The sequence below is a fragment of the Trametes versicolor genome, assembly GCF_000271585.1.
Source record: "Trametes versicolor FP-101664 SS1 unplaced genomic scaffold TRAVEscaffold_4, whole genome shotgun sequence".
Lineage (NCBI taxonomy): Eukaryota > Fungi > Basidiomycota > Agaricomycetes > Polyporales > Polyporaceae > Trametes > Trametes versicolor.
Window position 1 is genome coordinate 2158708 of NW_007360324.1, and position 14234 is coordinate 2172941.

A 14234-nucleotide genomic window follows, 5' to 3' on the forward strand; every position below is an offset into this window, starting at 1 on the left:
GTTCTAACTGACAAGATCATCCTTGGTAAGAAAGCACTGGCGGGCCAGAGTGTCTTAGATACATGGAATGGTGTACTGGAGAATGAGAGGGACTTACCTTTAGTTTGGACGGCTTCCCAGGGGGTTTTAGTGGGTAAGCCACTGCTCGCACAGGAGCTGTCGACCGGGAGGTAGAATCTACAACCCATCGCACCAAGCATGCAGTCCCTCACTATGGTATCTCTGGGTACCATGTGTGTAAGGCATTTCCTCCAGCGCAGACATGTCTCTAAGAATTGTAGCATAGAGGATGTACCTACCTCATAGCTTGCAATCACGTAGAAGGCTCACTAAGAGCTGCACTACATTGAGCACCGCCAAAAAAAAATTGTCTTAAATCAGGGATGTATAAACTAGTGCCTATGATGGAAAATGCAACACATTTGTAAAGATGAGCACATGTCTAAACAGTCAGAAACCAGTCTTATCTGTAAGACCGCCTCTTAGTATAAACTCCCTACTCCTCCTCTTGCATGCCTCAGTTGGTTCCATCCCATCTGAGGCGGTATGTCTCCTTGTGCTAACCTCTTCTTAGCCAACATACTGATGTAATACCACAGCTCCAGCTGACTGGTATCTAGGTACATTGATGAGTCGCTTCATCCCATCTGAGCTCAGGCTTAGTATCTAGTTCTAATACACTCCCTTCTTGCAGAAAATGGGGGTTTGGCCTCAGCAAGTCTTACAAGCAAAGCTGTATTGAATCAGGCAATGGCAATCCGGCAAACAATTATGGTGACTAAAACATAGGCAACATAAGAGCCTACATGACTAGGATCTCTGAGTATTATGGTGAGGAGTGAGGAACAGTACTGTACAGATTGAGGATACTAGGTGTAACCAAAACTATATAGTAGCACCACAATTTGTATTCTATATAAGCATCCCAATTCTTTGCTTTGTATTTTGCTTCATACAATGGCAAGGGTGATGGTACACCACTTGTTGTGCATGCAGACCAGGTGAGACCCAGACACCTTGCTGCACTGCAAGGACCAGACTTCTGACTACCTCTGCCACAATGTCTGATCAGGAAATAATACAGGATACACCCCCACCCAGCCATCACCCTTACTCCTTCCCACCAGCTGAGTTCCCCGAAAACCGCTGCTGAATACGCGCATAATGATCCATCTCGTCCTGACTCACGCTGGGCACAAGCTCCCGCAATGCGGCATTGAAGTCCTCCTCGGACACCAGCACCTCGGTCTCAGCCGGCGTAGCAAGCTCGCCCAGGTAGTACTGCGGCGTCATCGGGAACGGGTGCGGCGAATTGGGCGGGGGTGCTGCATTGAGTTCCGCTGTTGCAATTGAACATGAGTGGTCCCTCACAGTAAGAAAACGTGGAGATCGACTTACCAATGATTACCTCTAGCTCCTCTGCCTTGCGGGACATGGCTTTAAGAAGCGCATCAGCGCAGAGCGCGTAGAAATCGGCACCGGTATAGTGGAAGGGACACTGTTCCGCGACGCGCTCGAGCTTCAGGTCTGAGTGGAGGCGGAACTTCCGGGTGAGCGCCTGGAGAATGTTCAGCTGTGCTTCGTGTGTCGTGCTGACGCCGAGATACAGCATGCGGTCAAACCTGCAAGCAGAAGAAGGATGAATAACATATGCATAGTGAGGCAAAACGAATGGGCACATACCGTCCAGGCCGAAGCAGCGCTGGGTCAAGCAGATCAGGCCTATTCGTAGCCCCGATGACGAACACGTCCGCGCCCGTCTTCCCGCCAGACAGTCCATCCAGCTCCGCAAGCAGCTGGCTCACAATGCGGTCCATGACTCCGCCGGAGTCGCCATGGTTCCCGCGCTTGGGCGCAACCGAGTCAAGTTCGTCGAAGAAGATGACACAAGGACGTGCGTCGCGCGCACGTTGGAACACTCGCCGGACGTTGGCCTCGGACTCGCCAATGTACATGTTAAGCAGTTCAGGGCCCTTGACGGAGAAGAAGTTGAGCGCGCAGGAAGTTGCAACGGCTTTCGCGATGAGTGTCTTGCCCGTTCCTGGGGGACCGTAGAGCAGGACACCTAGAGGGATATGAGCGGCGTCAGGGAGAGGTAGGACCAAGACATACCTGATCGTTGCTTCAGCCCGTCTGCGAAGAGCTCGGGGTGCTCCAACGGCAGCTGGATGGTGTCCAGGATATCCGCCTTGACGTGCGCAAGTCCACCAACGTCGTCCCATGACACAGAAGGGATCTTCGGCGCCCCAATGCTCTCAGAGTACGACGCTCTCGCCTTACCCAAGGCAGAGTCAAAGTCCTCCGCGGTCAAGGGAATGCCCGAAGAGAACACGTCGTAGACATTACTGCTTCTGAGACGCCGTCAACGCTAGTCATGTCGCACTGGATAGCTCTACTCACAAGGCATCGATCGAACGTTGCACTGCTGCAGCCTTTGCGCGGGCAGCAAGGTCCACGAGATCGGCAGCAACGAGCGCTGCTGTTTGGACAGCAATGTCCTTGACTGAAACGTCCGGGGCAAGCGTGCTATTCGCGAGCGTCGAGAGCAGGATGTCATATCGTTCCGCTTCGCCAGGAGCCTAAGGAGGTGATGCCCTTGCGTTGAGGGGAGGTGCGGCGCGCTTATGATGTACATACCTCGAAGAGGACTTCATGCTTGAAGCACGACAGGATCTTCGGCGGTACACGGTCGTGACTGTCGGTCGTCCCAAGTAACAACACGGGGAACCCCGTCAAATTCCACGAAGGTTGCAAGCCTGCTATGCAGTCGCGAAGGACCTCCGCAATAGCCGGCTCTGTACAAACGTCAATCGTCTGTTATAAAGCGATGCAGTATATATACTCACCCTTCCCGGGCTCAAGACCCTGCGTGCTCTGCGCAAAAGCGTCGATGTGTTTCAGGAGAAGAATGCAAGGGGAACACGAAGCTGCTTGCTCGAACCGAGCCTGCAATGTTCCCTCGGTTTTCGCGTCAGTATCCCCTATCACATCATAGCAGTCGACCTAACGACACATCAGCCACAGACATCGCATCGTGCAAAGCGGTTACTGACCTCCAAAACATGTATGCCCAGCCGCTGCGCGACCCAGCTCGCCCTCGTAGACTTGCCAACACCTCTCGGGCCTTCCAAGAGTATAGAGAGCTGCAGGTGGTAATCAACCGCCCGGCGGTTCAGAGCAGCAGAGGCGAGCGCAAGCAATTTCCCATACGGGGTGTCCGGATCACGGATATCGTTCGCTGGTGCAGGAACTCTCTGACCTGTAGCACGGTGAATACACGGTGCACAGCGACAAGAACGGTGACCATACCAATACCAAGGTATTGAGCCATGTCCGGAACGCGAGCATGCTCGAGGCCTGTCTGCACCATCCGCGTCACCGAAGGGTCTACCCAGCAGCCGAGCTCGCCGGCCGTAGCGGCGATGTACATGTCCGACGAAGACACCTCGCCGAGGCGTGATGGAACATTGTGCTCCACGTTTGTGATGAGGAAGTACACAACCTCGTTGGGCTCGCCATGAGACTCTGCCCCGCTGTGAGCCAATCAGTACCTGTTTGGCACAGTAAGAGACCGCCACTAACTCGAATTCAGTATCTAGCTCATCCGCATCCTCGTCCTCTGAGGTGCCATGGTGCCTCAGCAGATCATCCGTGTTGATGGCTACCGCAATGACGTCTCCCTGCTTGACCAAACGCGTGGTATCCTTGAAGTACCCCTGCAGTGCCTGCAAGAACAATGGCTGATACGTCCTATCCGTAGAAAACGCCGAGGCGACTCTGGCAATGTTGACGGTGGTGGCGGTGGGTATCGTTGGCCGCTGGGAACCAAACGGGCTGGGGCGGATAGAGACCTCCGGATCGCGCACAAGACCTGGTTGTGAAGATAGGTTGTGTACGATCTGCGGAGATATATGTAGTCCACTACAGGGACCGCGAAGTCAGCGGGGTATCTAGCATCAACAGGCATTAGACTTACGGCCTGCTCGCAATGTCGTCCCGCGCGTGTACGCGTGCAAGGCGGAAGCTGTGCCCATGGCTAGACCTCACGATACCCTACCCAACTTCAGTCCAACGCCGTCTCGTGGCCATAGAGCGGACGTACCCATTCCCCATCCAACACACCTATGCGGCTCAACTCGGAGGTGCGAACGTAGACCGCGCATTCATCTTCCAAACGCGACACCTGCCGCTGCAGCACGTGTGCCCTGTACGTCCGTTCCGCGTGGCTGAGGTGCAGGTTGCCGTCCGCGCTATGCGCCCCGTTCGTGGCCCCATTCGCCTTGTCGCCGTTGGGACTAGGCGCGGGGGAAGCGGGGAGACTGAGTGGGCGGAGTACAGAGCCTGCAAGGAAGTCCTCCCCAATATCGAACTCGCCCGCCTCGGACCCAGACAGCTCGTCGAGGTCCCCATCCGGGATGTCGGGAATGGCGTCCTCGGAAATGTCTTCGTCTAACGCCGGTAGCGCTGAGACATACACTTTCGTAGTGCCGCGCCGTGCGACACCTTGCTGCACCGGGGCAGACATCACAAGCTTGTACTGCAGAGAGGCCGCAAGAGCGGCAGACGAGGACCCGGAGGCCGCGCTGGGCTCACGCGGCAGGGTGTAGGTCTCGCCCTCGCGAAGCACCATATCGTTCGTGAACAGCCAGTCCTCCAACGCGGTAATGTCCGTGGACGCATACGCATAGGCTTCATCCGACAGAGCTGAGAAGATAGCTTCGGAGAGGGTGACCGGGCGTATAACGGTGACCAGGTGGGTGGGTTCCGCGCCCACCGGCGCAGAGGGGAATATGGCGGGGTGCTCCGTCTGCCAGCGCGTCGGAAGAGAGAGCTCCTTGACCTATGCACCGTCACTACCACTCGCATCTTCAGCTAGGGCAGACTCACATTCCGGTCGAGCACACCCCAGCAGGTTATAGACGGAAGCCCGGCAGAGCTCCCAGCCTGTTTATTCCCAGCACGCGCAACCGAGAGCGCAATCCGCTCCTCCTCACAGAGCAGCAGCGCGTTCCAAACGTGCTCCGGCACTCGCGCGGTGTCGGCGGGGGCATGGTGGAAGGCGGGGGAGGCTTGTGCGTGGGGCGGCCGCTGGAACAAGAAGGCCATCGTGCGGGGTCGGCGTAGGCGCCCGTGCTGCTCTCTTTTTCACGCTCGTCCACGCCCGCGCCCGTGTTTTCTCCTGCCGCCCTCCGCTCTCTTCAGCGCGCCGGCACATTTACCACTCCCAGCGACTCCGAGAAGACGCTGCTGGACATCCGAACTTGACTAAAACCTGCTCTCTGGGACCTTGTGAAATATGAGCAGAGGACGCGGATTTGGCGGCCGTGGTGGTGGAGGTACGTCTGTCCAGCTCTGTATGCACGGCGCCGCTCAAGTGAAAACCATAGGCCGCGGTGGTGGTCGTGGCGGGTTCATGCAGAGGGACCAAGGCCCTCCTGACCAGGTCTTCGGTGCGTCCCCCGTCCCACCCGTCTCCACTCCTCCCCTCTAATCCGCCCCTGCAGAAATGGGCACCTTCCTGCACGCAGTCGAGGACGAGATGCTCTGCCAGTCGCTCATGCCGGACAAAGTGCCCTACTTCAACGCGCCCATCTACCTGCAAAACAAGTCCGTCATCGGCCGCGTGGACGAGATCCTCGGGCCGATCAACGAGGTCTACTTCTCAGTGAAGATGGGCGACGGCATGGTCGCGAACTCGTTCAAGAAGGGCGACAAGGTCTACATCGGTGGCGACAAGCTGCTCCCCCTCGACCGCTTCTTGCCGAAGCCCAAGGTTACCGGTAAGTTTACACTTTGTCCCGAGTGTGATTTCCGCAGTGCTCAAACTTTTTTGCAGGTGTGAAAAAGCCCCGCGGGGGTGCACGGGGTGGTGCTGGTGGACGCGGCGGTCGCGGCGCACCAGGCGGACGTGGTGGCGGACGTGGCTTCACTCGGGGCGGAGGCCGCGGCGCACCAAGAGGACGGGGCGGATTCGGCGGCGGAGGTGGCGGAGGCTTCGGTGGTGGTGGAGGATTCGGCGGCGGCAGCAGCTTCGGCGGCGGTCGCGGTGCACCAAGAGGACGCGGCGGATTCGGGGGAGGCAGTCGGGGCGGCGGACGCGGTGGGTTCCGCGGGTCATAGTCTGCAGACGTGCCCCAGTGTACTTCGCGGTGTACGAGTCTCCCGTTGCTTTCGCTCTTTCTTTCCTCTTCTGTCTGTATCCTACTCTGAGCGACGCTCTCGATCGCTCTGGCAAAATCCAAAAGTACATAATCCCAAGACAAAACTACAGGTATGGCTACAGTGAGGGTATACAGGCAGGTCTACATCTTGAGCGCCTTGATTTCGTCCGCGACGGTCTTCACGCGTTCCGAACGCTCCTGTTGTACGGGCACCGCCTGCGAATGGGCCAGTCAACGGCAGTCGGGCGGGGCATAAGTTGAGGTACACACCTGCTTCAGCTCCTCAATAAGAGCAAACGTTTGGGAGGCGACGTCCTCCATACGTTGGTGCGCTTCTGCCGGAACTGCATCGAACTTTGAGCAACGGACCACAACTACCATGAAAATGCAACGCACTCTCGTCCGGGACCTGCACGTCCTGCTCGCCCACCTCCGCTAGCGCAGCCGCCTCCTCCGCATCGAGCTCCGCCTGGCTAGCCAACAGTTCGCGCATCTGCCTCTCGATCTCCTCGGGCTTAGTGCGGCGCTCGCGGGCAATCTGGAGGTCCCAGCGGAGGCTCTGGTCAGAGAGGGACCAGATATGGCGGTCGAAGCCCTCGTCGAACGGCTCCATGTCTGCATTTCAACCGCACAGGTGAGCGCCAGAGACCCGGGAAGGAGTGAAAGGCGCACCTTCTTCGTCCTCGTTGATATCCTCGAGGTTCTGGCCGTTCACCCTCACGTTCGGCCGCGTCATCTCAAACGTCTTGTCGATGAACTGAACGCAGCCTCAGAAGTGTTCACGCGCCCCTGGAGAGCAAGCGACAGACCTTGTGGAGGTGGGCGAGGAGGGCCTCACGGTCTGCGGGTGAGTTGTTGCCGCTGAGCTGCTCATCGAGTGCGGTAAGGGCGGCGATGGTGTAGTTGCGTTTTATGCGGCGCCAGTCGTCGAGGGTCTCGCAGGAGATGCGGGGGAGGTCTTCGCGCTGCGCCTCGGCCGACATCGTGGGCGGAACAGCGTCGCGCCTCGCACGCGTCCGTCTCATACGCGTCCCGTCACGCGTCGGTCACGGCCATCATTGACAAGAAAGCGGATAGGATACATCTACTAGTACACAGCACACTGATCTACTCCGCGGCAGCGGCAAAGCCCTCGAGCTCCCCCGCCAACGGTGCGAGCCCGTCGAGCCACGCCGCGGCGCCCTCGACGTTAAAGAACTCGGTGCGCACGAGGGTCCCGCCCGCCTTGGGCACGCGCCCCTTCACCACGCCCGTCAAGTTCTGCCAGAACACCTTGCGCGGGAACACGTCGAAAAACTCAATCGCCTCCAGATGCGGGCACAGTGGCTCCCGCCGCTCCTTCACCAGCTCCCCCACCAGGTCCTCCAGCGTCCGGTTCCCCACCGACATCACCCGCAACGTCCGCACCGCCGGCAGCGCAGGCAGCATCTCCGCCCACCGCTCCGTCGTGATCGCAAAGTCGTACGGGTGTCTTCTCGTGAAACTCCCGCACAGCACTACGCTCTCCACCTGCGCTGTATCTAGCGGCCAGTCCCCGAAGAAGCGCGGTCCCGGCCGCGGCTCCAGGAAGATCGCCGTGATCTGCAGCGCGGGCGTGTGGAACTCCTCCGCGCCGCGGTACGCCTGCAGCGTCAGCTCGTGATGTGTCCATACTAGCTGCAGCCGCTTCGAGCCCTGTAAACACCCCATCGGCAGAGGGGCCGCAGAAGTGTACGCGGGCATGACCTCGGAGAAGTCGTCCCCAAAGTCGAGCGTCGCGTTCAGTGTGACGTTTGTCTGCGCGGGGAGCTCAAGACTCGGGAGGAGGGCCGCGATGCCCGCCGCGGGGAAGCTGTAGATGTCGAGCGTCTTGAGGTGGGCGAGGGACACCAGACGCGGGTCTTCGTTGAGGTCCTCGTTGAACGGGCCGTGGATGCGCAGGTTCTCGAGGGACGGGCCGTGGATGCGCAGGTTCTCGAGGGACGGGCTGCGTTCGAGGAGGTCCAGTAAGACGAACAGGGTGGGAAGCGCCCCTTCCAGGCAGATATTCGTCAACGCGCAGGGGCCTTTCGGGAGATACGGCAGGCGCATTCCGCGAAGGATGAGGGAGCGCAGCAAGGGCGCGCCGTCGTACTCGACCGGAGTCACTTCCGGAAGCGCAACGGTAGGGCGACGGGCGCCAGGCGGGAGCTGCAGTCTCTCGAGGAAAAGCTCTTCGAGTTTCGGGGTGGCCTGCAGCAGCTTCTGCGTGACGACGTCGAGGGCGAGCGACGGCGGGATGCTGACCCGGAGAACGCGCGTGCGGTGTATCTCTGCGGTGAGCGAGCGCACGGTGGCCACGATGGGGAGCTTCTCGGTGGAGAGTGAGACACGGAGGGGGAGTGCCTTGGAGCGGTCGAGGAAGGTGCGGACGCCCTCGGGGTGCTTGAGCGCAATGCGCGTCCAGAGTATGGGCGCGTGGAGGGCAATGTCGCGCCAGTGCCGGCAGACGTGGGTGACGCTAATGAGATCTGTGTTTTCCGTGGACGCGTCCTCGACGCAGGAGAAGATCATGTTTAGGAGTTCCGGGGGGAGAGAGTTGATGGGCGCGACGAGGTTGTGGATAGACTGGAGCTCTGCAATCTCCTCGTAGAGGCCGTGGACGGTTGCACGCCGGAGTTCTACTTCTCTGTGAATGACGTCCCGGATGTCTTCGACGGGCATTGAGTTGTGCATGAGGGCGGAACGCATGAGGGCCGTGCTCTGCCCCGTCGGTCGCTACGGCCAACTTGTTACAACCGAAGACAGTCCCCGAGTGCGGTCAATGCGGCACTCACGTCCTCTGCGCCGGGTGCAGTCATTCTGAGTTCCCCACGCGAGTATAGCTTGAGTGAAGAGAGTGGACGGAGAACAAGGAGAAGACGGGACGACGGCCGAATCCGAGAATCCCGGATGCGTCATTGCTAGCCGACTCAATGATCGCTTCAGACTCCGAAAGCACCTCCCCCGCACAACACAGGCGCGAGAACGCGAAGGCGGGATGAACGCGACCGTGAGCACATCCCCGAGCACGTCCGACCCCCGACGCCTCGCAACCCTCCCCGACATCCTCGCCCGCCTCTCTGCCATCCAGTCCGATGAATCCGAGCTCTCTGCGGCCCTCGCGGGTCTCCTCTCCGCCCACGAACCCATAGCGGCCTCCCTGAACAGCCTCAAGTCTCTTGCGCCCCCACTCGATGCCCTAGTCGCGGACACCCGCCTGTTCGACCAAACCGTCTCGTTTACTGCCCGCACTGCTCAGGATGTCGGGGGGCGCGTGCAGTCCCTGGATGAGGAGATGCGCAGGGTCCGGGAGGCCTCAGAGCGCGTCAGCCAGATCATCGAACTCAAGGTCCGTCCTCCGTCCTTACCAACGTCATATATCGCTGACACTTGCGCCGTTTTAGTCCTCTCTAGCAGCGCTACAAAGCTCTATTGACCAGCAGGACTGGGAAGCCGCTACCCGTCACTGCGCGAGGGCAATGGCCCTCCCGCTCGACGTCATCTCCGGCCCGTTCGCAGAGACCGCCGTCGTACGTCCCATCGCCCCCTCAGTGTCCCCCGTCCGCTCACATCTGTTCAGCCCACACCAGAGAGCCATCTTCCCCCCGCACAGACACTCCAAGCTGCGCGCGAACAACTCCTCGCCGTCTTCCGGCGCGAATTCGACAAGGCCTCCCGCGCGCGCGACGCGAATGCGACAAGCCGCTTCTTCAAGCTCTTTCCCGCCATCGGATGGGAAGCCGAGGGGCTGCAGGCGTACGCATCCTTCGTCGTCGAGCTCGTCAAAGTGCGCCCGCCCGCGTCCGCGAAGAGTACGTCCGTCCATCCCCCGCCATGCTTCCTTGCACCTAATGTTCACTAGCGTCCTCGCCGCTGTACTACATCACCGCGCTAACCGCGCTGTTTGAGAGCATCGCGCTCATTGTGGACCAGCACCAGCCGGTGGTCGAGAAGTATTATGGCGTGGGGAAGATGGGCCTCGTCCTCGAACGGCTGCTGCAAGAGGCAGACCGCGTCGTGAAGGACCTCGTCGAGGGTTGGGAAGAGGAGCGATCGATGAAGCGCAAGGTCGGCCGTAGCGCTCAATATGTTGCACACCGTTGCTCACGCTGGTATAGCTCTCTGACATCTCATCCACACCTCTGTCGGCGGGTATCCGGCCAAACACTGCAATCGACCTTGTAGATGAGGACTTGGTCGACGCCCGCGAAATTGACAAAGTACTCACAGAAGCTGCCAGCATGAGCGGGCGATGGGGCTTGTTCCGCAAGTTCATGCATGACCGACTAACGGTAAATTATTTGTATCATAAGAGGACCCCCAGCTTCTAATCATCTGGCTTTTCAGGAAGACATCGAGGATGACGAGGACGACGGGGACGAGGACACGACTCATGCGCGGACGAATCTTACAAACCCCTCACGTCCCCCTTCAAATAGCGGCGGTGAAGACACCATACCTGCCGGCTTCCAAGTGGTCGAGGACTCACAGGCCTGCAAGACCATCGAAAACATGCTCACCACATACTACACTCCCCTGGAAGTATGGTACACGCGCTGCGCGATCGAAAAGGTAGAGTCTCGCCCACTTCGCCCCCGATAACGCTGATGTGTCCCTCCCTAAGGCGCACCGATTATCCACACACGACCTGTCCCAAACACCAATCACCACCACGACCCCCGACGACGCCTTCTACATCCTCAAGTCCGTCCTCTCGCGCATGCTCTCGACCGCGTCCGCCGCCACGGTCGAGCGCACGTCCAACCAGCTCCGCGACGTCATGGACAAGGACTACTCCCGAGTGATCAAGCAAAAGCTCGACAACGTCTACAAAGGCGGCTCCGCCGGGCCCGGCGCGCGCGGGGAGAAGGCCGAGCGCGAAAACCGCCAGTCCTTCATCGTAAGTCCCCTGCGCCGCCCCCGTCCTGTCTGTGCCTCATAGCCCCCGCCCAGATCCTGCTGAACGACCTGGACGTGTCGTCCTCGCACATGGAGCGGCTTGCGAAGGACCTGGCCCAATCCGCGCATATCCCGCAGCACTTCCTCGACTCCGAGGTCGACGCCGTGCGCGCCAGCCTGAACGGCTTCGTGAACCTCGTCCCCAAGTTCCGCTCCACGCTCCGGGTGCGTTTCTCTCTTCCCCATCATATAGAATCCAATTTATGCTTACGATCTGACTCGAACAGGCGGGCGTGGAGCAGCTCTTCAACCAGCTGCTGCGCCCAAAGCTGCGGACGTTCATCCCAGACGTGTACAAGGACGTGTCGTACGTCTTGGACGAGGATGGCTACTCTGGGGCGGAGCTGCAGGACCTCGTCCGCAAGCGCTTCGTCAAGGCCTGGGAGGGGCTGATCGAGGGGTACAAGGTGAGCATTTGGCGCGAACTTCTGTGCGGCCCGTCGCTAAAACCGATGGTCAGGACGCATTTACGGAGAGCAATTACCGCTTGTTCTTCGGCCTTGCGCTGGACGTCCTGGTGCGCCCATGGGAGAAGTTTGTAGTCGGCCTCAAGTACAGCGAGGTGCGTGCCTGCTATCGCCCGGCCGAAGTCTTCTCTGACTTGGCTTCCATTCTGCAGCTCGGCGCGATCCGATTCGACCACGACCTCCGAGCGGTGGTTGCCTACCTCTCGTCGCAGACCGTCTTCGGCGACGTGCGCGAGAAGTTCGTCCGCCTGCAGCAGATCGGCACTCTGCTCAACCTGGACTCGGTGCGTGAAACGATGTCCCAGACCCTCGCTTTTACTGACATGAGACACAGGAGGAAGACGTGGACGAGTTCTACAACGGATCGGGGATCGCGTGGCAGCTCAGCCAGCAGGAGGCCCGCGCCGTGGCGAACCTGCGGGTATAGGATATACTAGATAGTCGGTCCCGAGCCGTATACAATCCGTCTGCTACTCTACATACCATCAATATACATCGATACCTTCAGTTATTGCGTGAACACGCCATAGTCCTCTACCCTCGCCTGAGCGCGTCAAGCCGTGCTTGCAGGGCATCCTCGTCTGAAACGTCCGGCGCCGCGGTGTCGCTCTTCCCACCACCACCAGAGGAGGGGGCGCCGCCGACAGGACCGCCGAGCGCAACCGCTTGCCTGGGCTCCGTGAGTGGAGACGAGACTGCGATGCCATTCGGCGCATCGGAAAGCTACGCGTAACGAATCAGCTTCACGCTCGCCGCACGATGCACAAAGGGGCGGAACACATACCTGCTGGGAGAGGTCGACACCGATCTCGTCGAGCACCTGCTTGAGGATCTTGTCACCCTCCTCTTCCTCATCCTCAAGATCGTCCTCCATGACGTCGTCCACCGCCTCAGACATCATCTCCTCCTTCATGTCCATCGTCGCGCTCTCGCGCTCGAACTCGTTCATAATCCGCTGGATCTGCGGCAAATTCAAGCCCCGGTTCATCGCGCCCATAGCCTGCCGCACAGCGTCAGTCGTTACGAGCGCAACCAAGTAACTCAGGTATGTGCACGCACGCGGGTCGCGCCGCGCATCGCGTCCGCCATCTGCTGGTTGCTGCGCAGGGTCTGTATGCGGAGCCCGACCGCCTGCAGCTGCGTACGCATCTGGTAGAACTTCTGCACGTAGCGGCGGGTGCGCACGAGGTCCTTCGCCATCACCTTGCACGCGTTCTGTCCGCACACACAACTCAGTCCGACTGGCAGCACACGGAGGGGAGGGCGGGGGCGGGGCGCACCATCTGGCCGGCCTTTGCGCTCTTCTTGATGTCCATGATGAGCTTCTTCTCCTGCTGCTCGAGCTTGGTGCGCTCGCGGTCGAGCTCGCGCTGCGCCTTGGCAAGCGAGCGTTGGTGCTGCCGCAGCCGCTCCGCGGGGGTCACGCTGCGCCCGAAGAGCGTTTCCTAGACATTGCGGGCCATTTCAGCGAGTACCAGACACACAGGGATGAGCGTGCGCACGATGATGTTCATGGGTGGTGGCGGTCAAGGAGGAGGAAGTGGAGATGAGGTCACAGACGCGCGCGCTACGCTCCTTGTATCCGACCACCAACCGACCACAGCTGCGCACACCATGGCCGACTCCGGTTCAGGGCTCGTGCACATCGGCGCGTCCTGCGCACTGCCGTCGTGCAACCTGAACGACTTCTTGCCCATCCGCTGCAAGTGCGACCAGCTCTTCTGCAGGGACCACATCCAGCCCGATCTCCACACCTGCCCGCTCCTCGCCCAGGACGCGCAGCCCGGCGCGTCTGGAGCTACTCTCAAGCTGCAGCGGTGTGCGGCTTCGAAATGCAACAAACCCAGTCTTGAGGCGTACATCGCGAATGCCGCGGACACTGCGGATCGGGCGGCAGCACTGTGTCCGGGGTGCAGCCAGGCGTTCTGCGCAGAGTCGGTTATGTCCTCGTTCCTCTGCCGACTCCCGCTGCTAAAAGTCCGGTTGATGTACAGGCATAGGGAGCCCAAAGCGCACTCATGTACTCCTCCAGAACCTTCAGAGCCTGTGCCAGAGAAGAACGCGGTGGCTAAAGCGCTCTTGTCCAAGCACTTCGGACCCTCGAGTACTGCTACTGCAAGTGGTACATCTCGTGCTGCTGCCTCCGCAAATCCCAAGAAGCTCGCGCAGCAACGGCAGCTTGCTGTTATGAAGATGCGACACAAAGCTAAACCCGCCGACCCTAAGGATACCGCGGCGTCCGTGCCCGTAGGCGAGCGGCTACATGTGAAAGTCCGCAAGGCGGAGGAGGAACCAGTAGCCGAGCGTATCCTGTGGTTCAAGAAGGTGTGTTGTTATTATTCTCGTCACTGAACTGCGCACTGGACTCTGCGTGCAGTCCATATGGACGGGAAGGGCGGTGGATATACTCGCCACACAGCTTAAGATGACGATCAGCGATTCGCAAGTGCGTCCGCCTTTTCTGGTGACCGTCTTCGAGGACCTTACCTGCCCAGCCCGTGAAATTGCTGTATGTAAACGACGAAGGGACGTCCGTGACACTCAGGACAGATCAACCGCTAGTAGACCAGATCCACGATGGAGCCTCCGTCTGTCTTTCCCGGTGACCCTCTATATGTATACCATACCATTGTACAACACCAATCTC

General features: G+C 59.6%; 6 protein-coding genes across 6 annotated transcripts; 3 read left to right on the forward strand and 3 right to left on the reverse strand.

Moving 5' to 3' along the window:
- Positions 1-813: 813 nt before the first annotated feature.
- TRAVEDRAFT_165737 (AAA-domain-containing protein) lies at positions 814-5044 on the reverse strand. Its single transcript, XM_008038744.1, has 13 exons — positions 4888-5044; positions 4103-4840; positions 3977-4053; positions 3583-3921; positions 3310-3533; positions 3054-3259; positions 2847-3003; positions 2638-2795; positions 2401-2579; positions 2113-2351; positions 1684-2065; positions 1399-1622; positions 814-1340 (listed from the first exon to the last, which is right to left on the reverse strand). Exons 2-13 carry the CDS (start codon positions 4628-4630, stop codon positions 1111-1113), a joined length of 2943 nt encoding a protein of 980 aa, XP_008036935.1. The 5' UTR covers positions 4631-4840; positions 4888-5044; the 3' UTR covers positions 814-1110.
- Positions 5045-5134: 90 nt separating this feature from the next.
- On the forward strand, positions 5135-6255 carry TRAVEDRAFT_28219 (Gar1-domain-containing protein). The gene is made up of 4 exons (XM_008037940.1): positions 5135-5336; positions 5388-5450; positions 5505-5780; positions 5837-6255. Exons 1-4 carry the CDS (start codon positions 5297-5299, stop codon positions 6118-6120), a joined length of 663 nt encoding a protein of 220 aa, XP_008036131.1. The 5' UTR covers positions 5135-5296; the 3' UTR covers positions 6121-6255.
- A 47-nt stretch (positions 6256-6302) lies between these two features.
- On the reverse strand, positions 6303-7144 carry TRAVEDRAFT_118764 (uncharacterized protein; the record flags this gene model as incomplete). The annotated part of the gene is made up of 5 exons (XM_008038745.1): positions 6303-6377; positions 6432-6505; positions 6558-6776; positions 6834-6918; positions 6971-7144. 5 exons carry the CDS (start codon positions 7142-7144, stop codon positions 6303-6305), a joined length of 627 nt encoding a protein of 208 aa, XP_008036936.1.
- Positions 7145-8513: 1369 nt separating this feature from the next.
- On the reverse strand, positions 8514-8843 carry TRAVEDRAFT_118552 (uncharacterized protein; the record flags this gene model as incomplete). The annotated part of the gene is made up of 1 exon (XM_008038746.1): positions 8514-8843. A coding segment is annotated over one exon (330 nt), but the record flags the coding sequence as incomplete, so codon positions are not given.
- Positions 8844-9159: 316 nt separating this feature from the next.
- On the forward strand, positions 9160-13118 carry TRAVEDRAFT_165742 (COG4-domain-containing protein; the record flags this gene model as incomplete). Its single annotated transcript, XM_008038747.1, has 16 exons — positions 9160-9510; positions 9566-9691; positions 9742-9973; positions 10024-10229; positions 10280-10453; positions 10509-10733; positions 10786-11061; positions 11115-11285; positions 11348-11527; positions 11581-11682; positions 11740-11871; positions 11922-12310; positions 12372-12587; positions 12647-12802; positions 12868-13032; positions 13090-13118. The coding sequence occupies 12 exons, from the start codon at positions 9160-9162 to the stop codon at positions 12012-12014; spliced, it is 2268 nt and encodes a 755-aa protein (XP_008036938.1). The 3' UTR covers positions 12015-12310; positions 12372-12587; positions 12647-12802; positions 12868-13032; positions 13090-13118.
- A 113-nt stretch (positions 13119-13231) lies between these two features.
- On the forward strand, positions 13232-14178 carry TRAVEDRAFT_98549 (uncharacterized protein; the record flags this gene model as incomplete). Its single annotated transcript, XM_008038748.1, has 4 exons — positions 13232-13521; positions 13582-13912; positions 13965-14033; positions 14083-14178. Coding segments are annotated over 4 exons (786 nt in total), but the record flags the coding sequence as incomplete, so codon positions are not given.
- Between the last annotated feature and the right edge of the window lie 56 nt (positions 14179-14234).